The following is a 27,974-nucleotide window of genomic DNA, read 5'->3' on the forward strand; positions in this document are numbered from 1 at the left end:
CACTTATATGTATTAATCAATAAAAATTATCACATACATCTTAACATCTGCATCTAACCCAATCTGCTACATAATTAACATAAGTGCTTACAAATGTAAACACATAATGTTATATCGAACATTACTTACTAGAAAATCATCAGCTTTACTATTCTTTTTTCCGAATCTCATAAGTGAGCTCAAACTTAAAGAAATGAATAAGCCCGATGTGGGAGAATAAACGATCATGTCTTAACAAATACAATACTAAAAATTATTAAATACATTACTTACAAGTCTTTTATGGATGATTTATACCATTTTTCTGTTTGTTAAATGTTCATTCAAATTGTAAGTGTGAGGTAACGGATATAAATGTTATGACCTTTTTGGCTCATACAGTTTAAAAGTGTAGAAGAGAGATAAGAGACTATTGAAGAAAACACTAATCTGATAGTGAATAACAAAGAAAACTAAAGAGCGTATATGGAAGACAGAGTGAGGAACTAGTAATGCTAGTTTCCACGTTTTTTAATACAAGTTTCATTTCAAAATATGGGTTAGTATGGAAACATTATCTTGGTAAGACGATTAGTTTGTGAATTGCAACAAATATGTGATTTTTAAATGAAATGTTGCTCTAGATTATAAGATATATAACCTGTTTCTACATCTCTCTTTTAATAAAGTATTATGACATTACAGGAAACCAAATCAGGAACTACGACGTGACAAGATTTGATTCTATGATATATAATCTTGAATCAATAAAATACATTATTTTTTTCACTCAAAATACGCCGTGTTAAAAAGTTTCAGGCAAATGAGGTTTGGGTTTGATAATATACTTTTGCCTCTTTTGATGGATCAACGACTAGAAACAGATGAGGGATGATTGGTTGGGAATTGTTGGCTCGATGCTTCCTCAGCATGAAGTTTCCTAACTCGAGCCTTATCGATTCGCGCTCTTCTCACAGCTTCTTGGATATGGCGGTCATGGTCTTTTAACACCTGATCCATGTTTCCTGATGGAACCACCAACGGTCCTGAATAATGAATCTTGTGCCCTTTTGATCCGTAACCCAACTGCAACCACAAAACAAGAAAAGTGGTTTCTCAATAATAGACAATAGTTGTTTCTCAAAATAGCTGAGTAGGACGTTTAGAGCACTTACAAGAATTGGGTCTTTCTTGTTGCTTCTACCATTCTCTTCTTGGTTTGTTTCATCAGAGGTTTCTTTGAAGGAACCTGGAAGCCGAGTCATTCCTCTGCAAGTCTCTTGTTGCGATGCGCCTGTTCTTGTTGCAGCAAAACCAGGCATTGCCGAGTAATCAGCAGCTACAGATGAAACTTTCTGAGGATCTTGTTGGTAATGCCTTCTACCCTTTGCGGAAGCAGATCTACGCGATAGAGGTCCGGAATGTGAAGCTCTCTTGTGAGGAATAATAATGTTGCCCTGAGATTCTCTGTTTGGTTCAAATGCTTGCGATGATGGCCTTGGTGGATCGATTGGGAAACCAGATGCAACTTCTTCAGGATGTGGATTAAACTTCTCGCTTCGGCTTCTATTAGTAGACTGGCTCTGCCTTTTCTGTTAATGCAAGAACATGGTAAAAAACATTGAATATAAAGCAAAAGCTTTTACATCGAAAGAAATAATATGCTTATTACCTGCATTGATGAAACCAGCTCTGCATTTGCATCAGGTGCTGGGATGGCTCGAGATTCCTTAGTTCCTCTCCTTTCTTGGTGTCTTTGGTGGTCCCTGTTTCCTCCAACTTGTCTACACACACACATAGAGCAAGAAAGAATCAAGCTTTTTTAGAGAGCCCTACTAGTAATCTAGGATAATAGCTTGCAGAGTAAAACGATGTCAGACCTTCTACTTTCTTCATCCCGCATCCTTGCATCAAGCTCTTTGCTGGGAGGATATTTAGGCAAGCTTAAAGGATCACATGGAAGAGGTCTAGTGGAAAAGAACTGAAAATAAAAGAATGTAATTTGAGGTTACCAATGCATTGACCAGGAGTCAGGTATAAGCATAATAATAACTCAGAGCATTGGAATACACTTACCTCACTCTGGAGAGCTGAGTTGGCAGTTCCACGATCGTCAGGATTAACTGAAAGAAGAGTTTCAAGAAGAGCTAAAGCTGGCTGAGGAAACTCCTTGAATGTCTCATCCACTACGCGTTTATATGGCTGTGTAGGCTTGAAGATTGTTGCATGAGGCAACCTTGATTTTACCCAATAGTCCTCGGAAGGCGAGCCACATAGCTTGAAAATCTTGTGCAGCTGTTCCACCTGTAACACCAAAAGCATTACCAAAGTCACCTCAAAAGAAATCAAACTAAGTCTCACAGAAATCAGAGCATATGAAAACTATACCTCGGTTCTACCAGGCATAATAGGCTTGCCTGCATATAGTTCAGCAAGAATACAACCAGTGCTCCACAAATCAACTGCAGCTCCATAGCGAGTTGCTCCAAGCAAAAGTTCAGGTGGCCGGTACCAAAGAGTTACCACACGGCTGGTCAAAGGCTGTGTTTGACGAGGATCGAAGAAACTAGCTAAACCAAAGTCAGCAATCTTTAAAACTCCGCTATTATCAATTAGAAGGTTTGAGCCTTTTATGTCCCGATGAAGTACACCACGACTGTGACAATGGTCTAGTCCGTGCAACAGCTGCTGCAGGTAGCATTTAACCTGTAAAAGAACAATGAAAAAAAAGAAAGGCCATGACTAAAAGCAATGACTATGTCAAGAAGATGATAACAAGAAACAAATAGTACCTGTGATTCAGAAAATTTTATTGCGGGATGCGAGGCTAGTCCTGCTAGATCATGTTCCATGTACTCGAAAACAAGATATAAGCTGCAAGACATTCTTGATGTAACTAAGCCTTCTAGCTTTATGATATTAGGATGATCAAGCCGGCGCAATATCTGGATCTCTCTTGCCATAAAACGCACGCTTTCAGGCTCCAAATTATCAAACCTAACTTTCTTCAAAGCCACAATTTTCTTCTGATCCAGGTCCCGAGCTCTATATACATTACTGTAAGTACCCTGACCAATCTGCAAAAAAGCAAGTAAAAACCGCTGCATCAGAGATCTTTCCTTAACCGCTATATAGTCCAAAACCTTTTCAAGTCAGGTGAAAATCTAGTTTCATAACATCAAAACTATTCATTTACTGCAACCCCAAATATGAGAGCTTAGGATATGTTTCTAAATATGGAAACATGCCAATATAAGTAAGCATGGGATCATATGTAGATAGAGAAAAAGAAGAATTACTTTGTCCAACTTCTCAAAAGAATCCGCACGGCGTGGAACCCATCCTTTGATAGCTTCTCCAGCTACAGAAGCCAACCATGGAGGCCAACCTGCAGCTACATACTCACCTTCAGCTGCTTTTGCTATGGTAATACCCATTGGAAGGTATGAAGTTGCAACATTCTCTATCTTCTTCTTCTCTCTTCTACTACTCAAATTCTCCCCACGCAAATGCATCGAAACATTAGCTTGCTTATTATCACTCAACACTGGTCTTACACTAACAACATCAGGCCGTTCCTTTGTCCTAATAGGCTCTTCTCTTCTAGAAGAAGTAACCGGTCTTGATACTCTAAACTCAGAAGAGGATTTGTTTGAGAATCTCTCTCTTGGACTATCTTTGCTATCTTCGATAGCAGAGGGCTTACACCAAACACAACCCATCTCTCAATTTGACCCAGAAATTTCCAATACTAGAAACAAAATTCTCCTTTGAGATTCATCAATTCTTCCAAAAACCCAACCAAACGTCACTTCTCGCAGCTAATGGAGTGGACCACATGAAAGAACCAGACCACCAACAACAAAAGTCGAAATTACGGAACCCTAGAACTAGGATAACACTGACCCAGAAAAAAAATGATTTTTTTCCCTCAATTTGCAAAATGTGCCCAGATCAAGAAGAAGATTTCAGGCATTATTAATTCGAGTTGAGAAGAAAAACCCCAGGATTCTCAAGAACCAAGAGCTTATCTGCATAAAGCAAGTACCTTTTCAAGAGAGTGGAGAGAGAGAGAGAGAGAAATACCAGAAGCAAATGTAAAATTGAGTAATTTGCAGGAAAACTTAGAAACAAGGGGAGGAAAATGGAGCCTTCCGTGAAAAAGAAAACCGGAGAAACGAGGAGAAATCGAAGGGTTTAACAGTGCCTGTTTATGAGAGAAATGGATCTAGGGCGGAGAGATTTTGAGAGACGCATGTGTGTTGAAGCAGAAGGTGAATTAAAGTTTGCAAAAAATGGAAACTCCAAAAAAAAAAAAATTTAGGGAGAAGTTTTAAATAAATAGATAAATGAGTACATTCGGAAGAAAAACTTTACCTTATATTTATCAGTAGTTGGTGCAGTTAATAACTTGTATAATAAAGTTAAAAAAAACTTATATAATATGCCGAGCAACAGTAAATATGTCATATTATTAATACATTGGTAAATATAAAATAATAAAGGGATGTTGACTAAAACAGTTAAAACAATTAAGAAAAATATATACCCTAACTTATTTTTTAAATCGAAGCTGGACATGCAAAAGACATTCTTGATCCGTCAAAAACACGCGCTCTTAATCACTTATAATCTTAAATAATTACTTAATTAGAATTAGAATTGGATAACTAATCAAATTATGCTTCTCATATGTTTGTCTCTTTTTCCCTTTGGTCACAAGTATCTAGATAGAAAAACTCAAAAACATAATAATATACTACTCTTTTTTTTTTAGAAATAGATTTGACGAAAAAAAAAGGATTCTAAATACTCTAAAATAACACAGTTTTTTTTTGCTTTTAATTAGATATATACATTTAAAACATGTTCTCTTTTACTTATATCTAAGCTCATCATATATTGATACATAAATATTTTGTATTTTATTCGGATTAATATTTTCTAATTTTAAAATGCTTCATTAACTTTAATCGTCAAACTTTTTCAAAACAAGAAAATATATTTATTTTTATATCTTCAACATTTCAAAATTCAAAAATTAATTGAAATTATAAACAAAATATTCTAAAAGCAATATATAATAGTATGATTCAAGATGATTGAATTTTAACTTCAAAATCAAACAAATTGATGTCTATGTAAAATACATAAAAACTAATGTAAAAATTAAAATTAGAGAGAATTCTTACAAAAATTATAATCGCGTATGCTCCACGTACATGTAACTAGAGAGTCTTTGAAAGTTCTGTGGGTTAAGGAAGTAAAAGTCGAGTCGTCTTGGGACGAAAGAGTTAGTCTTTTCGTTTTCGCTTCCAATTTCTGAATTATTCCCATAATCCCTGCACTAATGAATTTGAGAGCAATTTTAAATATGTACGTTCTAATTTTAATAAGGTAACTATTAAATTTTGTCAACAACTGATTTCTATCTTTCTATCTAGTACCTGACTTCATAAATAGTTTTATAATCTGATTTTGCTATTATTAATTTCAAAGAAAAACAATAATTGTAAATGAATGTTCAACAATTATTTACACCGTAATCGAGAATTAAAAAATATATTATTTCATACAATTATTTGTATTAATGCTCTCACTACTGACATTACAAATTATCACCAACAGTTTTTGAATATATCAAATAAGAGTATAAGGGCATATTTGATTAAAGAAAAAGTATTAAAAGATTAAGAAAACACAATTAACAACATATTACTATCCTCATCAATCATCATCGGCATCTGTTCGTTTGTCTAATAATTGGAGAAGAGCGATAATCCACATTATTCTTACAACCGAATTTAATGGACTTGTCTTCTCCATTTTAGACAATACAACAAATTTGGGCCCTATCTCTCAGAGAACGTTTAAATAAATTTTTTAAAACGATCACATGTATTATTTTTAGAGAACGGCTATATTTATATACTGTATATACCACAAATAATCATACATCAACTATATGAACGATACAGTTGTGCTAACACAGTAACACTATTATATCTTTAGACTTCATTATTCATGTTTGTATTCTCTACTGAATTATGTGTTTTTTTTTCTCTCTCAAAACCTCAGTAATCATGTGTTTATCTTTATTTTTGTAGTGGTATAAATGGTGCAAAATAGACGAAACAAATATAGAGCAAATGAAATAAATGTCTGTGGAGTGGTAGAATAGTATGATTGATGTAAAACAAACGCCGTAGAACATGGTTTAAAGAGTTATGTTCAGCCATCGAAACACAACTCATTTTCTAGTCTTTTTGAGTTACCAACGCATTTTAAAGAGTTTTTAGACTAATATCTTACAAACAAAATCTACAAACTCAGCCAAATCTACAAACAAAATCTATATTTATATTTTTTTTATAAATATAGGGCCCCCAAAATATTAATTATAATTGGTAAGAGATATTTTATATTCCCACTATTTATTAAAATATCATTTAAAATTTAATGAATGTAAGATTTTGTTTCCTAAATAATAATTGGTAAGAGATATTTTATATTCCCATTATTTCAAATAAATAGATAATTAAGAAAAAAATGTTTCAAATAGATAGATTTTTAAGTTTTTTTATCTATTTTTATTGTTTAATGGTGATAAATTGTAAACTTAAAAAAAAATAGTTTATTGAATTACTATTTGTTTAGAATTATATATAAATGCTAATCATAAAAAGATGCATTTATGATCAAATTATAAGATATATTTTTAATATTTTTGAAAAGTTTAAAAAATTTATTACTTAAATACCAATAGAATAATAATAGTTTTGGTGTTTAAAATTTTTTTTTTGCTAAATCAAATTTCTAATAGCACGGCATTGGCAATAGCCATACACATAATTCATTCGTTCCTCTGAAGAGATGTTGCTAACTGGACATCTTTTTTGATCGACAAATGTATGCAAAACATTTTGAATTGAATGTTTTTCCAAAAGGAAAAGTTTCCATTTCACAAGATTATGGTTTTAGGATTACTTTTTTTTTTTGTGCAAAACATCTATCGTTTTTTTACAACCCAAAATACATAACTGTGATTTCACGTTGACCATTAAGGTCTAAATGCTACAGTAGACTGAAAAAATTATACTAACGAACTGATATTTGAGAAGTTTTTACATTAATTCTATAGCTGAGGGGTTTATTGTCAGATTCAATCAAGATAAAAGTTGTGTGTCATTTAGAAGAATATAACATAATCAATAATGGTCAAGTGCAAATTAAATATCTTTATGTATTCTCTAAGTGTGTGAATAATGTAAGAAACCCCTGTCGATTCTTATTTTATTCATCAACAAATACGTAAAGCTAGGAAAGAAATGATCAAATTTAGAGTTGGCCGTTGTGTTTTGAAGACTCAACACAACACATCTGCACTGTAATAAAATACCTAAATTAGAGAAATATTTTCTTATAGGCGGAAGAATTTTTAATTATTCACCCCTTAAAAGTAACGTAAAGACACACTGAATCGTTAACAAATCCAAAATATGCACTGAATGTTTTCCACAGATCGAAGGGATCAGTGAAATTTGGCGACGCATTCACCGAACTATTTATTGATTTTGTAAATCTCAGAGGCGAATTTGGAACATAGTATTCATTGAAAAGGTAATATCTTTTTTTGTTTCTTCTTTTGAATCCGTAGGTATCTCTTGGAAAAATTAGCCCTTTTTTGGGATTAGGGCTAGATTCGATTTGTGGGTTCTCTTTTCAATTTACGATCGCCAATGATGGGTGCTTTCTCCTGAGTATTAACTTTCGATCAAAATCGAGATGTGATTTAAAGTTTTCTCCTTTTGGGTGCAAATGCAGGTCTTTGTCGCTGTTTGGTTTTGAATTTACAATCTGATTAAAGCTTTATCTGCTTTTGTTAGTCGATTACCTTCTTCTGCAATTGATATGGAATCGAATCTTGGTTTTGCTTATGTTTCTCAGGCAGCAATTTGTGGAGATCTGGGACATTGTTGGGTTTTCGATATGAGAATTCGATCTAGAGGGTTTAAGAGACAATGACTGGAATGTCATTTGGACTTCGTTACCGAGAGTTATGGCTCATTGCACTAACCAAAGCCTTGAGCTTTTGAGTCTGCATCTTCTTCTACCTCTTCTTCTTCTTCCTCCACAATGCTCACTTCAAATTCTAAAGAGAAGGAAAGGTCTCTCTCCTTCTTATGTTGCTGGTACTTAGGTCGCAGACGAGTCGCAATGCTGCTCCTTCTCAGCCTTGCATTTGTTGTCTTTGTATTGGGTTCCTACACTATCAACAAAGGTAATCTCAGTCAAGTTTTTGATGTCTTAATTCTTGAAATAGTATTAGTTATCGGAATCTGTTGGAGAAAAAAGTTAGATGTTCCGTTTGGTAAGTCATGCTTTGTGGTGTTTTTACTTGATACAACAGAGAGCAATAGTCCAAACATTCATCAGAGTATTGAGACGATGGATTTCGGAAGCAACCAAACACCAATAAGTAGAGAATTGACTTCTTTCCATACTGGAAACTCTAATAATGATCATATTAGAGATTCATTTATGTGGAATGGCATTAGAGGAAGTGATGTAGACATCATCCATCCTCCTCCATCCCTCCCTTCTCACCATCCATGCGATGGTTTTTCATTTCCTCCTCCTCCTCCACCTGGACTCAGAAGACCTGGACCACGCCGTAAGCTTTTTCTTTGATTTGTTAGTTGTTTTTAGTTTTTGCTCTGGTCCTATTAGGAACTTGCGTTCATCTTTTACCGTTTGTAATGTTTGTTCTGTTCAGCGTGTCCGGTATGCTATCTATCTCCAGAAGAGGCCTTAGCGCATATGCCAAAGCATCCATTTGAATCTCCTGTTCTCAAGAATTTGTCATATATCCATGACGAGAGTCCTGTAAAACGTGAAGAAAGTCAAGGTGGTTCTGAATTTGGAGGATATCCTTCTCTTGAGCATAGGACTAACTCTTTTGACATAAAAGAGTCCATGGCAGTGCATTGTGGGTAAGCTTCTAGGCTTAACTCTTGTGGTTTCTTTTCTAGCCATCGAGCTTTACTTTTCTGATTCCTGTTCTTTGTTTCGGCAGATTTGTCAAAGGAACAAAACCTGGCCATCATACTGGATTTGACATCGATGAGGATATCCTTCCTGAATTGGACCAGTTCCATGATGTGATTGTTGCTTCAGCTATATTTGGTATTTTTCGTTGAAAAGAAAATTTCAGTGTGGCATATTATATTGTTTACATATTCTCACAAAAATTTCAATCCTTTTTGTTTGTTCAGGTAAGTATGACATAATTCAAGAACCGGTGAATATCAGTGAAATGGCGAGGAAGAACATCCCTTTCTACATGTTTGTTGACGAAGAAACGCATTTATATCTTAAGAACACTTCGAGTTACACAGACGATAACAAGAGAGTGGGATTGTGGAGGATCATTGTTGTGCATAATGTCCCTTACACTGATGCAAGGCGTAATGGAAAGGTTAAAAGATAAATGAATAAATAGACAAGATTTGAATATTTCCTTATGTAGCAAATACGAATTGAGTAAAACGTTTATGCATTTTTACAGATTCCAAAGCTTCTGTTGCATAGATTATTCCTAAATGTCCGATACTCTGTATGGGTTGATGCTAAGCTCCAGCTTGTTGTAGATCCGTATCAAATACTTGAAAGGTAAATAGAACGACTTCTCTCTCTCTCTCTCTTTTGAAATTATTTGTTCAGGCCAAAGCAGTTTAGCTTTATTTGTCTTCTCAATGTTCAGGTTCTTGTGGAGAACGAATTCTAGTTTTGCAATCTCAAGACATTACCGACGTTTTGATGTGTATGAAGAGGCTGAGGCGAATAAAGCCGCAAGAAAATACGACAATGCCTCTATTGATTACCAAATAGAGTTCTACAAGAAGGAAGGTTTAACACCTTATACCGAGGCTAAGCTTCCAATAACAAGTGGTAATAATGGTTTTAAAGCAAAAAGAAGATGATCCAAAGCCTAAATTTACCCGTCTTTTGGGCTCAAGTTGAGTGTTTTTTTGAATCGTTTTGGCAGATGTTCCTGAAGGCTGTACAATCATAAGAGAACACATACCAATCACGAACCTTTTTACGTGTGTTTGGTTCAACGAAGTGGACCGGTTTACTTCCAGAGATCAACTAAGCTTTGCAATTGCAAGAGACAAGATAAGAGAGAAAGTAGATTGGAGCATCAATATGTTCTTGGACTGTGAAAGACGCAACTTTGTGAAACAGGTAAACGCTCAAGAAATTACAGTTAATTTCGGTTTAAGAGTTGGTTTGATTTGTGAAAAAAATGAGACTTTTTTTTTTTGGCTTGATGATAGGTTTATCATAGAGACATTTTGATGAACATGAAACCTCCTCGAGCTTCTTCTAGGGTTCTTCCCGAGCCACTGCCTTTGCCACGTGGAAAATTAATCAGTGGAAGAGCCACCACGGGGAAGAAGATTCCGGGACAACGTGGAAGAAGGCGTCACCGGAAAGTTTCAGCCGGTGGCAGAAACATGAGATAGAGATTTCTCCACTTTTCTTTCTTTAAGATTTTATTTTTGATTCAATTTTTTTCTTTCTTTTCCTATTTTTATTATTACAGTGGAAGTAGTTAGAAGAGACCAATCTCGTGATCCAAAAGTTTGTTTTGAAATTTTGCCGTCTTAACGAAATTAACTGATGTATCTTTGGCCAATCTATATATATGTTTTTCTTTTTTTTTTACCATTTGTTCTATTGTTTATTTATGTTAATTGAACGAACCCATTTTATGTGACTAATAAAAAGGACGACAAAAAAAAAATGTTCCTCTGATGGATCCCAGTTCTGCATCGTTAATGGTAGAAAGTTGGAACCATTGAACCGAGATTTAAACTGGTATAAAATTAAACCGGTCGATACTTGTTTTGTCGGCTATGGATAGTAACGCGAAGTAGGGCCATTATAGTAGAGCCTCTTCTCCACTTGGCATTAAACCATTAATCAACTACTACTATAATTCTGTAACTGATATTCTTTTTTTTTTTCCTTGAGTAACTGGTAATTTAAATCATACGTTACCTGCTTTACTTTAAATAATTAAATTATCATTAACTATGTCTAAAAATTACGTTGGGATATTTTTGATTTTCAATAACCAGGTGTTTTTTTGAACAAAGCCAAATAGCTAAAATTCAGATTAGTAAAAGAGGGAACAAAAAATAAAGGATTCAGTTAGATATTTTGTGCAGTGTATATGTCGACGAGGAAAACAATGGTTTTTTTCTTTGATTTTCTTATCGCACAAAAATATCTTCGGATAAAAAGGGAAGATATTACAAAAGTCCAAATCCACATTATAAACCAATTATCTTATGGAGTATTTTACAATTGAGTATTTATTAGATCAAATAGCTCCACAAACCGAGTCCATGCCTATTCGCTCTTCGACCCCACAGAGATTTATTACTTTCAATTATTCTTCTTTTGTTTTTTGCCTGGAATTTTTCAATTATTTCTCAACCTCTAATCTCAGAAAACAAAACAATATAAAATTGCAATCCAATCTTTTTCTCTGATGAACAATATGTAATTTCTGATATAAATCTAGTCATAATTAATAATTAGTTAGGACGTGGATTAGAAATTGTCTATAACTTTCTTAGAAGAAAAATGAAATTGGCCAAAGAGTGACCCACATCAACCAAAAATCTTGAGAGTTTATGATATATATTAAAGAAATCAAAACCATGGAATCTATCAAAGTCCAAATCCCTAAATCAGATCATCTCTCTTCGCAAAAGCCAACTCCATACCTTTCCTCCATGGCTTCTTCATTGTTTTCCCAAACAAGCAAAATCCCCAATCTGGATACTTCCCCAATAAACCCGTGAACGAAAAAAACTTCACTTTTTCTCTTAAAAATCTTCTCTTTTCATCTGGGTCTTTAACTTTTTGTGTGTGAAAGCTAAATAGATTTTTCGATCAATTTGAAAAACCCAGCAAGAAAAATAAAGTCTTTCTCTTTTTTTTTTTTTAAATCATCTTCTTCATCATGACTACAGCAACTTCGATGAATCCATCTCTCTTTCGTGTAATCTGTATACTCCATTCGATAATCGCTCTAACTAGTGGAACCCTAATGATGTTCTACACTGAGAAAGCTTCGATCTTTGGACACGGAAGAGAGATTGCGAGCAAAATAAAAGGATCAACGCCACACGATGAGCTACTCATACAGATTTCTCAGTCATTCTCTGGTTTGCTTCTCTTTGCGATTGGCTTGGTACTGTTTATGGTGTCTTTCGTTAAAGACAGAGAGTTTCATAGCTTCTTCGCTGGAGGTTCTGTGGTTCTCTATGTGTTAATGGCTTCGTGGAGAGTTTTGTTCGAGTGGAAAATTGAAGATCTTGCTTATGAATGGCCTAAACAAGCTCTTGGAGACATAGCTTTGGGGATATCTTGGGTTTTCTTTCTTGTTTATTCGTGGAGAGAGAAGTATGATTAAATGATGATGTCTTTGATAATTTTTTCTTTTAACTTGTGGGCTAAGCAAAAAGATTTCATCTTCAGATTTGGTAAAGAGCAAACTGAAATCATCTATCATAATTCAGACCAGACCAGATCAGATCAGATCAGATCAAACAATTAATTGTTTGGACTCACAGATTCAAAACATCAAGGATTTAAAACGAAAGCCTTTTTTTTGATGTAACCTTCTTTAATTTTGCTTATGTAGATCCTCTATCTTTCCAAACTCATTGTGAAAAATTATATACAAAAAAAACTTCTTAGTAATATTTTGTAGAAAAATGGGCTTAATGTAGCCCATAACGGCCCATTTAATGTAAATAATCGAATTTTGAAGGTTCTCCTTTCTTCCATTTCTAGCGTTTTCTGTTTCACAAGATTCTCACTAGTTCTCCGTTTCTTGAATCTTCCTCCTTCAAGCCGATCAAAGGGTCAGTTCTTTCGTTAATCTCTGAAGTTCATTAGTTTCGCTCTCAAAATTTTCGGATCTTAGGATCATTTGATTGAAACTTATAACAATGTCCCCAGGATTGTGTTGATTCTTTCTTTGGTTGTTTGGTCCCTTGATCGGGTTCGAATGTTTTAAAATTGGTATCTGAATTGGTATTGATTTTGGGCGATGGGATTTTGTGATTTGGCGTTTTGGGTTTTGAGTTCCGAGTACTGTTTTGTAGGGTTTTGCCTGATATCGATTTTTCGGTGGTTTTGGAGAATTAATCAATGGCGTATATACACTTTTTAGATTCTCAAATTATGAATTCATCCGAAAATATTTACAGCCGTTGTTGGATTAGAGCTTCCGAGTTATCTATGTACTGTATCATATTATCATACATTATTAAAGCTCAATCTCGTTTGTTATTAACCCTTTTCAAGCTTGTAAATTTTGAATATTTGATCTTGCCTTGGTATTTAGAAGGTTATCTTCGAGGATTTAGTCTCTCTCTTTGGCATTATGCCTACGTAACGTATATACATTAATCTTGGAAGGATATTCAAATTGATTCATCTATCTGTGTTTGATCAAGATTGTGTGAGGTTTAGAAGAATATGTTCAAGGACTATCACTCTTTGGCCTAGCTACTAAAATGCCCATATCTCGATTTATCTTAGAAGAGCATTCAAATGGTTTAGTGTTTCATTTCATGTTTACATTCGGTTTACGAAATGATCCCTTAAAAGCATAAAAAATGTGAACTTTATACCATTTTTGCTATCTTGTTTCTAATTTTTTTCATTGCCCTCAGTATGTGGTTTCGATAACAATCTGAGAATATGATGATAGGATGAGTGGTTCACAATCACAAGGCAGTGCGTGTTCCTTGAACCAGCCAAGCAAAGATGTGGCTGTGACTGAGACAAAACCAAAGAAGAAGATATGCTGTGCTTGCCCTGATATTAAGAAGCTAAGAGATGAGTGCATTGTAGAACACGGTGAATCAGCTTGCACTAAATGGATCGAAGCTCATCTTATCTGTCTTCGATCCGAGGGTTTTAAAGTTTGAGAATGTTAAAATACGAATTTCATGGAGTAAAAATCCAAATGAAGTGATTAGTGACATAGATTGTTGATTTTTTTCATGTTTTTTGAAATTTACACAACACAACACTGTTGTCAACAACCGTCATGTAAAAACAGAGCAAACCAAAAAGGTTATAATTGACAAAAACTCTATATACTAAAATCATTTATCAGTGATTTTTTATATATCCAACTTCCTTATTTTTCTTTGACTCTTTTTTTTTTTCTAGTCCAACTTCCTTAATTTTTTTTGACTCTTTTAAAAACAAATCTGGCTAAATAGTCCAACTTCCTTATTTTTATTTTCCTAATTTTATTTAGAAGAAATAAATTAATTGTTTTTCAGTTTGTTACTTTGTTTGGTGTAATCTTTGTGTAATCTTGTTCAAGTTTATCTTCTCTTCCCTTTGATTTGCTATGAATTAGCTTAGTTAATATCGGAGATTAAAGAAAGAAAAAAAATCCGTAAGTTCCCAACCGTTTGATTACGGTCCTCATATATCCAACGACTGTCAAATTCTTGACCTCAACTTCTTTAATGCCATCTTCACCGTCTATTTTACCACGTCAGCAATGTTAATAATTGTTCGATTTCAGTGGGGTCCATCTTTTTAGTCTTGATTGACTTGAAAAGTTAAACATAAACCCAAAAATGGAAATTCATAATTAAAAAGTAACTAAAGATTTAAAAGTAGGAATTGGACTCGTTTGTTTTAAAAAAAGTGTTCGAAGCGATTGAGAAAATCTTCACTCTTTGGGTGTATATATACTACGGCGCGAATGTGAAGAGCCCCAAAGTTATTAATTAATATATCCTATAATCCCGAGGAAAATTTTGTTTCAGTTCTGAAAAACAGAAAGAATCTATCTTCGGGAAATTCGTCAATGGAGCCCGACGTGGTGGAGATCGCTCCTCCTCCGATCGCTTCGGGTTCGAGAACTCGAAAACCCAGAAAGGTTCGATTTTTCGTTCTTTTGTTGCAGTTAATTTCCGATTACGGGGTCTATGGAAGCTAAATCTGTTTAACTGTGCCTAATTTTACCGCTTTACCTGGAAAAAAAGGTGAACTTTTGTCTCTTTAGGGCATCGTTGATGCGTGGTGATCATCATGGGGTGTTTCGGTGTTTTAGGGTTTTGTTTTGATTTAGGGTTTAATCTTGAATTGTTTTGTCTGCTCACGTTTACTATTCCACTCTACTGTTTCTCTTCGTCTTTGGATTGATGGTTTTTTCTTTTATCCGTTTCCTGACGATTCATATTCGTCGTATTGATTGTTGTGTTCTTGTAGGTTTCTGAGATGAAATAGATTGATTAGTTTTAGGTTATGTGAAATCAAAAGCTTTCATATTGATTCTGAATTTGTTTCTTTCTGTGTCAATGTATGTTTGGGGAATTTCACTCGTTTCTCTGTTTCATTTTGTTTATCCATCGTTGTTTATTGTAAAGTTTGCTGCTTTGATCTTTATTGTAGTCTGTGATTCCCGAAGTGATTGATGTGGAACAATACGAGTTCCGCAACAATGCTGCCGATAAGAAGAACAAAGGGAAGGCTGTACAAGTTAGCTCTTTTAGTGATCATAACCAATTTAGTAATTTGGTTAATGATGAGATGGAGATTGATGACTTGGCAATGCTTCAAGCCGTTTTGAATTCTCAGGACATCCCTTCTGATGTAGAAGTGGTGATGACTACACAACCTTGGGGTGCAAATTCGAGCAGCAAAGGAACCGCTAAATCAAGTAGAAGCAGTTTTAGAAGTCGTTCGGCGAATGCAACTTTGAACCAATCTCTGGCAACGTCTTCTGGTCCTCAGTCATGGGATTTCTTCTCGGGTTATGCTTACCCTCAGAACGATGAAACTATCTATTCCTCTTCAACGATGATTCAGCCTCAGACTCCTGATATAGTGATGATGCCATCTCCTCCTTCAAGACCTTTTAAATATGATGCTTCTGCTAGCTCTTCTCGCCCTGTAGTAGCGGCTAAGGTCGTTTCTTCAGCTCAGGATAATTTTTTGCGAGACTTTAAAAGATTTGACACTGTTGAGGAGTTCTCGGATCATCACTATGCTTCCAAAGGGAAAGCTTCAAAGCAGGTGACGGATAAATTTATCATCTTCTTAATCGTTCTTTGATGTTCAACACACTGTAACGTTTAGCTGCCTCTCTTTTATCTTTTATCAGCACTCTAAGAATTGGGTGAAGAAAGTTCAAGCAGATTGGAAGATTCTTGAGAATGATTTGCCAGGTTGGTGTATATTATACTAATGCAGATCAATGCTTGCAACATTTTGTTTCTCCATATTTGTTATTAACGTTCACTCTTTTCTTTTTTTGTGTGTGCAAAACAGAGACGATATTTGTCAGAGCCTGTGAGTCAAGAATGGATCTTTTGAGAGCTGTGATTATTGGAGCAGAGGGAACTCCTTACCATGACGGTCTTTTCTTTTTCGATATCCAGTTCCCTGATACCTACCCTTCAGTGCCACCAGTATGCCCTCAGGAACTTTCTCAATATCTCTGTCTTCTTTTTCTTCGAACCCTTAATGACTGTGGAAAATTCAAATTTGTTTCTGACAGAAAGTTTACTACCATTCGGGTGGGCTTAGGATCAATCCGAATCTATACGCTTGTGGTAAAGTATGCTTGAGTCTTCTCGGTACCTGGTCCGGTAACACTAGGGAGAAATGGATCCCAAAGGAGTCGACAATGTTGCAGCTTCTTGTCTCAATCCAAGCACTCATCTTGAATCAAAAGCCATACTTTAACGAACCTGGCTACGAGCGGTCCAAGGGGACTCCCGCAGGCGAGGCTCATTCTAAAGTTTACAGTGAGAACGTATTCATATATTCTCTAAGGACGATGGTGTACAGCATGAGAAGACCACCCATGGTAAATACTTAGTTCAAATTCTCATCCGATTCTTGAAAAATCTTTTTGCCTAAAAGCTGAAATCTTTTTGCCTAAAAGCTTGAGCTGACTTCAGCACTCTGAAGACTGTTAATAGCTATATCTTCATTTGTTTAAAAACCGTTGATGTGATGAATGTGCAGCATTTTGAAGAGTTTGTTCGTAGCCATTACTTTGTGCGGGCTCACGACATAGTGAAAGCCTGCAAGGCTTATAAAGACGGAGCTCCTCTTGGATCGATGGTCAAAGGAGGTGTCCAAGACGTGGAAGAAACTAGCCAGGGCGGCTCCAGTAAGTTTAGGACCGATGTTGCTAGCTTTATGAAGACAGTGGTGGAGGAATTCGTTAAATTAGGAGTCAAAGAGCTTGAAGATAAACCGAAACCACCGCCTGAGGGCAATGTCCTTAACGCAACCCGTAAGAGAACTAGATCATCGAGGTGAGCCAAATCCACCATTGTTTCATGTTTTTAATCATCTCGAATTATAGGGAATAAAAAGTCCTTTTATTTTTGTTTTTTCCCAAATTTCTTATACTAGTTATGATAACAAAATATTTTCTAATGTATTAATTGTGAGAAACTGAGTAATAATTCTCATATGTACACATTTTTAGAGTTGATAAAATTTAGCAGCATTTGTATATTTTTTTGTCGTCTATCTACATTTGTATCTCGTACTTTTAGATTTTTTTTTTTTTTTTTTTGGGTGTTAACAGGTTTTTTGATGGAATTATTATTATGATAATTCTTGTTTTTTTGTTGGGTATTTGGTGGTAGCATCAAAGAATTTCTCGCAAATATCGGGCGCTGCGTTTTTCAGTAGGATTCAGTCGCGCAACAATCATCAAAAGTTGAAGAAGACTCGAGAAAGAAGATTTGGTGAGTAGAGTAATCTGACACAGAGTAGGAAGTCTGATTTTTTTATCTTTACTATATGGACAAATGGATTAATATTATTGAGGTTTTAGTTTTGGGTTTCATCAGTTCTGTGATTAACAAATCTAAGAGAGATTTCAAATCAAATCGATTATCGGCTGCGAAATTTTTCCACAAGAACTTAAAAAATCTCTTATAAATTCCCGGTTTTCTCGGAAGCTTTCCCGGTTCTTTAAACCGGTATTCTTAGAATGAAAACAAAACCAAAACTCAAACAGAAAACCAAAATTGTAAACCAAATTGACAGTAATAACCATTTTTTATTCAGTTTTACACCAAAAATCACGAAACTGAGTGAATCCGAATCGATATGGCACTACAAGTAACCAAAGCCGAACCGAAACTCAGATGGAACAGTACCGGTAGCGAGAAATATACAAGTATTAAACCATAGGATTACTGCAAAATCAAACAGTTCCTCTGTATTTTCAGGACATTTATGCTCTATATATTCTGACTAAACTAGCCATATGTAATATGTAAAGCAAATGGGTTTGGATTTAGAGAGCTCTTAAAGAAGAGACAAATATCTATGTACAGCTAACGACAAGCATGCAAGGGCTTTGTCAATTGTCATGAATCCGGCAAATCTTTACGGCAAGTAGGACATGTGAGATGATTTTTAAGCCAAGCATCAATGCAAAGCGCGTGATACATATGTCTGCAAACCCGAAATACTCTGCATTCCTCGTTAACCACATAACCACTGAGGCAAATCGCGCATTCTCTAGACCTCTCTTCGTCCTCGTGGTTGTTTCCTTGTCCAACAAGTAACTTCGGGAGTAGGGTTTCAATAGCGCTTTGTCTCAACCCTCGTTTTCGTTTTTCTTCTCTCTCGGAATTTGGTAATTGAAGATCGGTCGGGATGATTGCATGGTAACTAACGATTCTAGCACGTTGTTGGCCTCTTTGGACTCCTATTTCGAGATCTAGGTCGAGACATGTTCCTAAGAACGGTCGGAGAATGCAATCGATGATGACGTAGATCACAAGGATGATCGCTGAGGTTGCTATAAGAACAACGAGCAAGATGCAGAGACCAATGAATACGGCGAGGCTAAGCACGGTGATGAAACTAAACACATCTTCTTCTGATGAGCTCATCATTTTTTTCCTTTTTGTTGCAAGAATTTCGGTTTTTGTTTGAAATGATGACTTTTCAGGTGACAACGTAAAGATTAAAACAGCTTTATATTTAGTCACGAAACCTCGGTTTTAGTTGTTAAGGATAAGTCAAAGGGGATTTGTGTGGACTTCTAAGTTTAGGATTTGGTTTCAAATTCATATCTTATGTTTTTCTGATTAATGTGTATTCATTTATTTAGCTCTAAAAATTATCCGACATAGATAAAAAAAACTAATAGCACTAATTGACTTCAATCTGGTCCATTATTTGCAAAAACTACAACTAATAATTCTATAAATTCTTTTGACAAATCTGTCTCACTTTTCCTGAATCATTCATCAAAATGTTTCAATAATTGTTTTGTTCACTAAAATTGTTTACTGTATTAGGTTCCATAATTAAGTACTTTCGCAAATTGAGCCTTGGAGAAATTGGTTAAGTTAATTAAACCGGTCCAGACCGGTTCTTTTCTCGCTGGCTCGGTCACCGCTTTTTAACAGAGCAATTGTCTCTTTCTCACTCTCACACTCTCGCCGGAGCAAAGTGCAGTCGGTGATTAAATAGATGGCAGCCTGTTCTTCATCGTCTTCGTCTTCTCAGAAGACGTGGATTGTACACGGGATCTTGGCCGGAACGGCGATTGCAGCCGCGATTGGCGCACGTGCGTATCTGGGTCGATCCAGGAAATTCCGGAGCCGGGTCGTCGGAATCATTCCCGCACGTTACGCTTCCTCTCGATTCGAGGGTAAGCCTCTCGTGCAAATCCTCGGCAAACCCATGATCCAGGTTCCTTCTTAGTTTTTTTTTTCATCTATCATATACGTATAAATTTCAGTATCGTGCTTATGCTCATCTGTGTTGGATCTGGCGTAGTTTAAGCGTTATTAAAGTTTCGAAATTTAGTTCTTTTTTTTTTTGCTTTCCTATTGTTTGTTAGCTCTCAATCTGGATCTAAAGTGTTTCCATTTTTCACAAAGTGGTTTTCAATTTTTGTGCCTTCATTTATGTAATGTTGATGTTTGTTAATTGCAACTGTTTGATATGTACCTTGTTTCAGTTTTAGTCTTTCTCACTTTTGTCGATTCGTTCTTGAACAGAGAACTTGGGAGAGGTCTAAATTAGCTTCTACGCTTGATCACGTTGGTAATTTGGCTCAGAACCTCTACTCTCTCCTGTTCTCTTTTACTTTATGCATTTAAGAATCTCTTATATGAAGTTGCCTTGGTTCTGAATCTTTTCCCTAACTTGTTGATTGTTGAGATCACAAGATGTCTGATTTATTGTTATTTTCAACTTTTGATCAGTTGTAGCCACGGATGATGAAAGGATCGCGGATTGTTGTCGTGGATTTGGTGCCGATGTCATCATGACTTCAGAGTCTTGCAGAAATGGTCAGTACTCCGTTTTCTTCTATCCACTGGTTTTGTTTGTTTTGTTTTGGAATGTGGTTTGTCCGGCCTAAGCTCCTATATCATTTGGTGATGCGTAGGCACTGAACGGTGTAATGAAGCACTAGAAAAGCTGGAGAAGAAGTATGATGTGGTTGTTAACATTCAAGGAGATGAACCACTCATTGAGCCTGAGATTATAGACGGTGTAGTCAAAGCACTTCAGGTCTTGTAAAAAATGCTAAAGTTTGGCATTCTTGGACTGGAGTTAGGCTGTCTTCAAAGTGAAGCTCCTTCAATATTTTTGAAAGCTGTTGAATAGTGTTCTTATGGTTGTGATTTTCAGTTAGCACCTGATGCAGTGTTTAGCACAGCGGTGACGTCATTGAGACCAGAAGACGGACTTGATCCTAACCGAGTCAAATGTGTGGTGGACAACCGTGGCTATGCTATCTATTTCTCCAGGGGTTTGATTCCTTATAACAAGTAATTTTCTTCTCTTCTATATATGTGTCCTCGGTATAATGAATTATCTTAGTATACGCTTCTTATGTAATCCGGATCACTTATGTTTCCTGCGGTTTAGGAGTGGCAAAGTCAATCCAGATTTCCCGTACATGCTTCATCTTGGAATCCAGGTACTGAGTAGCCAGTTTCTCTTATTCTATTAGTAAATTTCACCTTTTCTAAAATGATAATTCACATCTCGGTTATATTTGTTGTTTCTGGTTATCAGAGCTTTGATTCCAAGTTTCTGAAAGTATATTCGGAGCTTCAACCAACGCCATTGCAGCTAGAAGAGGATCTAGAGCAGCTCAAAGTCCTTGAGAATGGCTACAAAATGAAGGTAACAGAACCATTCCCCACTATTATCAAAAGGTATAAGAGAGAAGTAACTCAAAGGCATTACTAAGGCTTTAAAATGTTGGTTTTCACAGGTTATAAAGGTGGACCATGAAGCGCATGGAGTTGATACACCTGATGATATCGAAAAGATTGAATCTTTAATGCGCGAAAGAAACCTTTCCTAGTCCACAAATACAGAGCTTCCTTTTGAAATCTTATACTTGAATGAACCCTTTTCCTTGGTTTCTTTTTTTGTGTGACATTTGTGTAATCGAATTAGGGACTAACATTATATAATATATGCCTGCAATGTGGAATGTATCTCTGATATCTTAGAAATTCCGGTTATCCCCAGCTTGCAGACTTGGAGTTCAGAGAATTCTTAGACACAAATTCTGTAAATGGATATGATTATTTTTTTTTTTACATATTCCTCTCATATATTCCTTAGCTTATGCATTTCCCATTATTAATAGTCTGTTTGGAGTTATTCAGATTTTATGATAATTATATATATTATGTGTTTGTTTTTAACAAAAACATTCCTAAATCCACCAATAATCACATAGAAAAACGTGATTGAATCTTTTAATCAACAACTATCCATTGCAAGTACAAAAAATAAGAACTACATTTAAAATGGAATCCACTTATACTCTAGTTTGAACGGTTCTTTACCATGTGTGAATTAAATCCCATCTTCTTTAACATCCCAAAAATTTGTTTTACCATAATGAAGACCACCAGTATATGTTAAGTTTTCTGGGCTTCCAACTTAAAACCAATTGGCGATAAGTGGAGAAGTCCAAGTCCCTTATATACTAGTGTTAATCCCTTTAAAATTCTAACACGCCTCATCGAGATGATGGCTCTTATCAGCCCATCGCGAATCGAATCCCATTTTAGGACCGATAATTAACCTTTTTTGAGCCACCCTTATTGGGTCAACAAACGAAGCTCTGATACCATGTTAAGTTTCTTGGGCTTTCAACTTAAAACCAATTGGCGATAAGTGGAGAGGTCCAAGTCCCTTATATACTAGTGTTAATCCCTTTAAACTTCCGAGGTGGGATTCTAACAGTATATGTCCTAAAATATTGATGAAACTTTTGCTTGGAGTCTCCCTGCCAAAATGCACAACTAATCTTGGTTTTGAAAAGACGATTATAAAATCTAAGTTCGTAGGTTACTCCAGGATTCAAATCATGGTAACCTAGATCGTCATCGTTTAAATCACATCGAACCGTGAGAATGTTTCCCGGTTTAAGAGAGTTTTTAAATTGTACGGAGTTTTGATCCAAGAATCCCGCATCACCCAATCCAACGCAAAATACAATGACAAACGAAAAACATGAGACGCGATTCATCGTTTCAACTATCGATGTTTTTTTTTGTTTTTTTTGTTAAGGATCATATGCATCTAAAAGGTATAAAAGTGCCAATTTATACCATTTTTTTTACGAGGTCATGTTCAGGCAGTCGATTTTTTGCTCCTCTTTTGCATTAAAAGAGTAACGTCTGTTCAATTTTTTTGGTAACTTCTGAAAAAGATAGAGGCAACGCTCAACTTTCGCGTTTTATATATGCTTTAGTGACGTGATTGTATTTTCTTTTCGATGCAAGCACATAACGTAATGAAAATTATTGTTTTTCTTAAATGTGGTACATAACGTAAATGTTTTACGTATTAAGAATTGTTCTGTTAGAAATAAATCACATATACATTTTAATGGCAACGAAGCACTAGAAACCTGGAGAAAAAGTATGATATGGTTGTCAACATTCAAGGAGATGAACCACTCATTGAGCCTGAGATTATAGACGGTGTAGTCGAAGCACTTCAGGTCTCGTAAAAATGCTAAAGTTCGACAAATATGAAAAAAACTTGTGTTAAGTAACTCTAAGAAAAGATGAGGGAAAAAAACGACACAACAGCAAATTAGATTTCGAAAATATAAAATCCACAACGTAAGAATAATAATAATATCTACATATACATTTTTATATCCATTATTGTTACATAGTTGTAAGGAGACAAAAAATAATGTTAGAAAACAATGCTCGAGAAACTCGTGATTAATATTTAACTGTTAACTAGGGAATTTCGACCCAAAAAAAAACTGTTAACTAGGGAAGATAAGGGCAAAATACAGCTCAGAAAAATAGTGAGAATGTGGTTAATCATTTCTATATGTTAATAAACAAATGATTGGACTTTTAGGAAGCTTCGTCGATGAATAAGCAAATAATGTCATGTGAAAGAAACGTGTGAAAGAAACGTGTACATTAAACTAAAGTAGAGTGTGCGAGATGCACTGTAAGATCGTGGAGGTTTATAAAACCACAGTAGAGGGTTATGTTTTCAACACATTGAGGACTTATACAGTGTTGAAATAAGCTTGAAGAAGAAAAAGACTTGAAGAGCAAGTTATCCTTTTTCTAGTTGAGATATGATTAGGAAAAGATAATAAAATAGGAAATATTCTAAGTTGTGTTTATCCAATAGGTTTAGGAGTTATCTAAACCTCTATATAAGGAGATGCCAAGTTGTGGCATAACTTATGAGTTTGAGGGCTTTAAGTTTTGAGTTATTTTCTTAAAACAATAAAGAAGTTTTTTTATAAACTTTGATCTTTCATTCATTCAATAATTGGTATCAGAGCTTCATTGACTAAAACCTAAGAAAGCAGTCTAGGGTTCGTCTCGAAGAAAGCTTAAACCTAAAACTATCCAAAGTTCTTCAATCAGAAGACGATGGGAGATATTGTTCCAGCGACGACCAAAGCAAAAGAGAGCAGCTCCTCGGCGGTACAATGCCCTATGCTCACCAACACTAACTACACGGTATGGTGCATGAGAATGAGGGCGGCACTCAAAGTTCATAAGGTCTGGGAAGCTATTGACCCCGGAACTACAGAAGGAGAGAAAGATGACTTAGCAAAAGCACTCTTGTTCCAATCAATACCCGAGACCTTAACGCTACAAGTAGGTAACCTCGCAACAGCAAAGGAAGTATGGGACTCGATAAACCGCAGGAATCTAGGAGCTGAAAGGGTTAAAGAAGCTAGGTTACAAACCCTAATGTCTGAGTTTGAGAGGATAAAGATGAAGGATAATGACACAATTGACGATTTTGTGGGGAAACTTTCAGAGATAGCCACAAAATCAGCTGCTCTTGGAGAAACTATTGACGAACTAAAGTTAGTGAAAAAGTTTCTCAGTAGTTTGCCAAGGGGAAGATACATCCATATTGTTGCTGCACTTGAGCAAGTACTTGATCTGAAGACAACACCTTTTGACGACATCATAGGAAGGCTAAAGGCCTATGAAGAAAGAATCAGTGAAGAAGAAAACTTATAGAAGATCAAGGAAAGCTTATGTAGGCCAACACAGATAACCAAGAAGGCCAAGGATATGGCAGAGGGAGAGGTCAAGGTGCACGTTTCTCAGGCCGTTGAAGAGGGCGTGGTCGTTTTGGCAGTCAACAAGGTGGAGGATATAGACAAGACAAGGACAAATCAAAGCTGGTATGTTACAGGTGCGACAAACCTGGACATTATGCATCGGTTTGCCCAGATAGATTACTCAAGTTGCAAGAGGCTCATGAGACCGAAGAAGAAGATGAGACTCAGGAGGCTGAGAAGTTGATGATGCACAAGGTGGTGTATCTTAACGAAAGACATGTGAAACCAGACAAGTTTGAGACAACAGCTGACGAAGACAATGTGTGGTACTTGGAAAATGGAGCGAGCAATCATATGTCTGGTAATCGGAAATACTTTGTAAGCTTGACGAAAGTATTACGGGAAAGGTACGCTTTGGTGATGATTCACGTATCGACATCAAAGGAAAAAGGTCAATTCTTTTCGTGAGCAAGGATGGAGAACGAAAGGTACTGGCCGATGTATACTTCATACCTGCATTAAAGAGCAACATTATTAGTCTTGGACAGGCTACAGAGTCAGGGTGTGACATTAGGATGAAGAATGATTATCTAACTTTGTTAGATCGAGATGGAAGGATGCTGGTGAAGGCTAATAGATCAAAGAATAGGCTTTACAAAGTCCGAATGGAAGTAGAGAGCACTAAGTGTCTACAGCTTATGACACTTAGTGAATCAGCAAGATGGCACGCAAGGCTCGGTCACATCGGTTCAGAAAGTATGAAGATGATGATACAGAAACAACTAGTGACAGGCATACCGAGTATCAATGTGGAGAAGGACACATGCTCCTCATGTTTACTCGGAAAGCAAACAAGAAAATCGTTTCCACAAGCAACAAAGTATCGAGCTTCTCAAATACTTGAACTTGTGCATGGAGATCTTTGCGGGCCAATTAGTCCTTCTACAGCAGCATGCAACAGATACATCTTTGTGCTCATTGACGACTACTCGCGTTACATGTGGACGTTGCTTCTAAAGGAGAAAAGTGAAGCTTTTAACAAGTTTAAAAGGTTTAAAGCACTGGTAGAACAGGAGACAGGAACCTCTATTAAGACGTTCAGAACAGACAGGGGAGGAAAGTTTTTGTCTCAAGAATTCAGAGGGTTTTGTGATGATTCTGGCATCAAAAGGCACTTAACTGCTCCATATTCTCCACAACAAAATGGAGTAGTAGAAAGATGGAACAGAACATTGCTAGAGATGACCAGGAGCATTATGAAACACATGCATATTCCAAACTACTTGTGGGGCGAGGCAGTAAGACATTCTACGTACCTTTTAAATAGGGTTGCAACACGAACACTGGTCGCACAAACACCATACGAGGCTTTTAAGAAGAAGAAGCCGAACTTGGAGCACATTCGAGTCTTTGGATGTATTGGTTATGCGAAAACAGAGGCTCCAGAATTAAGGAAATTGGACGACAGATCACGTGTGCTAGTACATCTAGGGACTGTACCAGGTACAAAAGCTTATCGCCTAGTTGATCCAAAGAGTAAAAAGATTGTTGTTAGCAGAGACGTGATCTTCGATGAGAGGAAAAGCTGGAAGTGGAGCAAATCGGTGGAAGAAACTAACGATGATGCAGGGGTGATCACGTTTAATCTTGGAGGCTGCAAAGATAAAGTTTTAAGAGAAGAAGAAGGGGTCACGGAAACAGAGGAAACAGAGGAGGTGAATACTGATGACGAGGAAGAGCTCGAAACAGAGCATTCACAGCCTGATGTCGAAGATGAGAACGATAATGTAGATGAAGAAGGAGATTCTCTACCTCTGTTAATAAGATCCACAAGATCAAGGATGAGACCATCCTACTTAAACAATTTCGTATGTTTAACAGAGGTTGAGAGCGAACGTCTCATGTTAGCTGCAAACGATGAACCATGGGATTATAAGGAGGCAAAAGAACTCAAGGAATGGAGAGATGCCTGCGAAGAAGAACTATCCTCTATTGAGAAAAATAAAACATGGAGCTTAGTGGATCTTCCTTCTGGAGCAAGACCAATCGGTCTAAAATGGGGTTTTAAGATTAAGAGAAACTCAGATGGGAGCATAAACAATACAAATCAAGGCTAGTAGCAAAGGGATATGTTCAGTGATATGGTATTGATTTTGAAGAGGTATTTGCTCCAGTGGCTCGAATTGAAACGATCAGGTTCATACTCGCTCTAGCTGCTTCAAGCGGGTTGGAAGTTCATCACCTCGACGTCAAAACTGTGTTTCTTCATGGCGAGCTTAAAGAAGAAGTTTATGTAAGCCAGCCTGAAGGATTCATGATCAAAGGAAGTGAGAACAAGGTATACCGACTTCACAAGGCACTCTACGGTCTCAAGCAGGCACCTAGAGCATGGAATAATAAGTTGAACAAAATTCTAAGGGAGTTAAGCTTTGTAAGATGTTCAAAGGAGGCTTCCTTGTATCGCAAGAAGGAGGGAGAGAAACTTATTCTTGTAGTTGTGTATGTCGACGATCTACTAGTTACTGGATCATGCTTGGACTTGACTCTAGAGTTTAAAAAAGAGATGTCGAAGAAGTTCGAAATGAGTGACTTGGGAAAGTTGACCTACTACCTCGGTATTGAGGTATTCCAAGATAAAGATGGCATTACGCTAAGGCAAGAGAGGTATGCAAAGAAGATATTGTCAGAATCTGGAATGGAAGAATGTAATTCAGTCCATATTCCAATGGACTTGGGAGTGAAGCTGTCTAAATCAAAGGAAGAAAAGAGCATCAACGAAACAGAATTTAGGAGAAATATTGGATGTCTTCGATACCTACTACACACACGGCCAGATATCTCATTCAGCGTTGGAGTACTGAGTAGATACATGCAGGATCCAAAAGTGTCTCATGGAGCAGCTTTGAAACAAGTATTGAGATACCTGCGAGGAACATCTGCATATGGTCTCACATTCTCTCGCACCAAGAATACTGGTTTGGTAGGCTATAGTGATAGCAGCCATAATGTCGATATAGACGATGGGAAGAGTACAGCTGGACATATTTTCTATCTCAATGAATGTCCAATAACTTGGTGTTCTCAGAAGCAAGAGACAGTTGCATTATCGTCATGTGAGGCCGAGTTTATGGCTGCCACCGAAGCTGCAAAGCAAGCGATCTGGCTTTAAGAACTTCTTAGTGAGATAACTGGTTCAGCATGTGAGAAAGTAGTGGTGCGGATAGACAACAAGTCTGCGATTGCCTTGACCAAGAATCCAGTGTTTCATGGTTGTAGCAAACACATTCACAGGAAGTACTATTTCATACGGGAATGCGTTGAGAACGAGCTGGTATGTGTAGAACAT

The 27,974-nt window shown here is 36.3% G+C and overlaps 7 protein-coding genes across 9 annotated transcripts; 5 read left to right on the plus strand and 2 right to left on the minus strand.

Annotated features, from left to right (window-relative positions):
• Positions 1-622: 622 nt before the first annotated feature.
• On the minus strand, positions 623-4,258 carry LOC18010976 (probable serine/threonine-protein kinase At1g54610). Its single transcript, XM_006392775.2, has 8 exons — positions 3,279-4,258; positions 2,772-3,056; positions 2,368-2,685; positions 2,056-2,283; positions 1,860-1,960; positions 1,652-1,763; positions 1,155-1,571; positions 623-1,065 (listed from the first exon to the last, which is right to left on the minus strand). Exons 1-8 carry the CDS (start codon positions 3,699-3,701, stop codon positions 847-849), a joined length of 2,103 nt encoding a protein of 700 aa, XP_006392837.1. The 5' UTR covers positions 3,702-4,258; the 3' UTR covers positions 623-846.
• A 3,213-nt stretch (positions 4,259-7,471) lies between these two features.
• On the plus strand, positions 7,472-10,681 carry LOC18010977. The gene is made up of 10 exons (XM_006392776.2): positions 7,472-7,599; positions 7,927-8,260; positions 8,390-8,653; positions 8,756-8,972; positions 9,056-9,165; positions 9,255-9,457; positions 9,548-9,651; positions 9,743-9,930; positions 10,028-10,227; positions 10,320-10,681. Exons 2-10 carry the CDS (start codon positions 8,116-8,118, stop codon positions 10,506-10,508), a joined length of 1,620 nt encoding a protein of 539 aa, XP_006392838.1. The 5' UTR covers positions 7,472-7,599; positions 7,927-8,115; the 3' UTR covers positions 10,509-10,681.
• Positions 10,682-11,704: 1,023 nt separating this feature from the next.
• LOC18010994 lies at positions 11,705-12,652 on the plus strand. Its single transcript, XM_006392777.2, has one exon. It carries the CDS (start codon positions 12,020-12,022, stop codon positions 12,470-12,472), a length of 453 nt encoding a protein of 150 aa, XP_006392839.1. The 5' UTR covers positions 11,705-12,019; the 3' UTR covers positions 12,473-12,652.
• A 194-nt stretch (positions 12,653-12,846) lies between these two features.
• LOC18011005 (cytochrome c oxidase copper chaperone 2) lies at positions 12,847-14,174 on the plus strand. Of its 2 annotated transcripts, none has more exons than XR_002897383.1 (2): positions 12,847-12,926; positions 13,781-14,174. XR_002897383.1 is itself a non-coding variant. In XM_006392778.2 (2 exons), the coding sequence occupies exon 2, from the start codon at positions 13,782-13,784 to the stop codon at positions 13,998-14,000; it is 219 nt and encodes a 72-aa protein (XP_006392840.1). In that variant the 5' UTR covers positions 12,902-12,926; positions 13,743-13,781; the 3' UTR covers positions 14,001-14,163. The 2 variants fall into 2 exon arrangements, 1 of the variants encoding a protein (XP_006392840.1); XM_006392778.2 differs by having other exon boundaries at positions 12,902-12,926; positions 13,743-14,163.
• A 594-nt stretch (positions 14,175-14,768) lies between these two features.
• On the plus strand, positions 14,769-17,884 carry LOC18011028 (putative ubiquitin-conjugating enzyme E2 38). 2 transcript variants are annotated; one of them, XM_006392780.2, is made up of 7 exons: positions 14,769-14,974; positions 15,490-16,113; positions 16,202-16,265; positions 16,369-16,508; positions 16,598-16,909; positions 17,071-17,366; positions 17,714-17,884. In XM_006392780.2, the coding sequence occupies exons 1-7, from the start codon at positions 14,903-14,905 to the stop codon at positions 17,781-17,783; spliced, it is 1,578 nt and encodes a 525-aa protein (XP_006392842.2). In that variant the 5' UTR covers positions 14,769-14,902; the 3' UTR covers positions 17,784-17,884. The 2 variants fall into 2 exon arrangements, with proteins under 2 accessions (XP_006392842.2, XP_024006380.1); XM_024150612.1 differs by having other exon boundaries at positions 17,706-17,883.
• A 553-nt stretch (positions 17,885-18,437) lies between these two features.
• Positions 18,438-18,968, minus strand: LOC18010608 (putative RING-H2 finger protein ATL19). The gene has a single exon (XM_006392781.2). The coding sequence runs from the start codon at positions 18,966-18,968 to the stop codon at positions 18,438-18,440; it is 531 nt and encodes a 176-aa protein (XP_006392843.2).
• Positions 18,969-19,514: 546 nt separating this feature from the next.
• On the plus strand, positions 19,515-21,650 carry LOC18011037 (3-deoxy-manno-octulosonate cytidylyltransferase, mitochondrial). The gene is made up of 8 exons (XM_006392782.2): positions 19,515-19,776; positions 20,088-20,133; positions 20,295-20,381; positions 20,480-20,604; positions 20,725-20,864; positions 20,965-21,016; positions 21,115-21,225; positions 21,317-21,650. Exons 1-8 carry the CDS (start codon positions 19,555-19,557, stop codon positions 21,407-21,409), a joined length of 876 nt encoding a protein of 291 aa, XP_006392844.1. The 5' UTR covers positions 19,515-19,554; the 3' UTR covers positions 21,410-21,650.
• Positions 21,651-27,974: the final 6,324 nt, after the last annotated feature.

Source organism: Eutrema salsugineum, unplaced genomic scaffold (assembly GCF_000478725.1).
Source record: "Eutrema salsugineum unplaced genomic scaffold, Eutsalg1_0 scaffold_7, whole genome shotgun sequence".
NCBI classification, from domain to species: Eukaryota; Viridiplantae; Streptophyta; class Magnoliopsida; order Brassicales; family Brassicaceae; genus Eutrema; species Eutrema salsugineum.

Bases quoted from the DNA above. Each gene is read 5' to 3' on its own strand.
- LOC18011005 (XM_006392778.2), top strand. From the start codon at position 13,782: ATGAGTGGTTCACAATCACAAGGCAGTGCGTGTTCCTTGAACCAGCCA.
- LOC18011028 (XM_006392780.2), top strand. From the start codon at position 14,903: ATGGAGCCCGACGTGGTGGAGATCGCTCCTCCTCCGATCGCTTCGGGT. The intron at 16,509-16,597 runs GTATGCCCTCAG...TGTTTCTGACAG, and splicing joins CCTACCCTTCAGTGCCACCA to AAAGTTTACTACCATTCGGG. The intron at 17,367-17,713 runs GTGAGCCAAATC...GTAGCATCAAAG, and splicing joins AAGAGAACTAGATCATCGAG to AATTTCTCGCAAATATCGGG.
- LOC18010994 (XM_006392777.2), top strand. From the start codon at position 12,020: ATGACTACAGCAACTTCGATGAATCCATCTCTCTTTCGTGTAATCTGT.
- LOC18011037 (XM_006392782.2), top strand. From the start codon at position 19,555: ATGGCAGCCTGTTCTTCATCGTCTTCGTCTTCTCAGAAGACGTGGATT. The intron at 20,605-20,724 runs GTCTTGTAAAAA...TGTGATTTTCAG, and splicing joins GTGTAGTCAAAGCACTTCAG to TTAGCACCTGATGCAGTGTT. The intron at 20,865-20,964 runs GTAATTTTCTTC...CCTGCGGTTTAG, and splicing joins GGTTTGATTCCTTATAACAA to GAGTGGCAAAGTCAATCCAG.
- LOC18010976 (XM_006392775.2), bottom strand. From the start codon at position 3,701: ATGGGTTGTGTTTGGTGTAAGCCCTCTGCTATCGAAGATAGCAAAGAT. The intron at 1,572-1,651 runs GTAATAAGCATA...TTGCATTAACAG, and splicing joins AGCTGGTTTCATCAATGCAG to AAAAGGCAGAGCCAGTCTAC. The intron at 1,066-1,154 runs GTAAGTGCTCTA...TTGTGGTTGCAG, and splicing joins ACAAGAAAGACCCAATTCTT to TTGGGTTACGGATCAAAAGG.
- LOC18010608 (XM_006392781.2), bottom strand. From the start codon at position 18,968: ATGAGCTCATCAGAAGAAGATGTGTTTAGTTTCATCACCGTGCTTAGC.
- LOC18010977 (XM_006392776.2), top strand. From the start codon at position 8,116: ATGCTCACTTCAAATTCTAAAGAGAAGGAAAGGTCTCTCTCCTTCTTA. The intron at 8,654-8,755 runs GTAAGCTTTTTC...TGTTCTGTTCAG, and splicing joins CAGAAGACCTGGACCACGCC to CGTGTCCGGTATGCTATCTA. The intron at 10,228-10,319 runs GTAAACGCTCAA...GCTTGATGATAG, and splicing joins GACGCAACTTTGTGAAACAG to GTTTATCATAGAGACATTTT.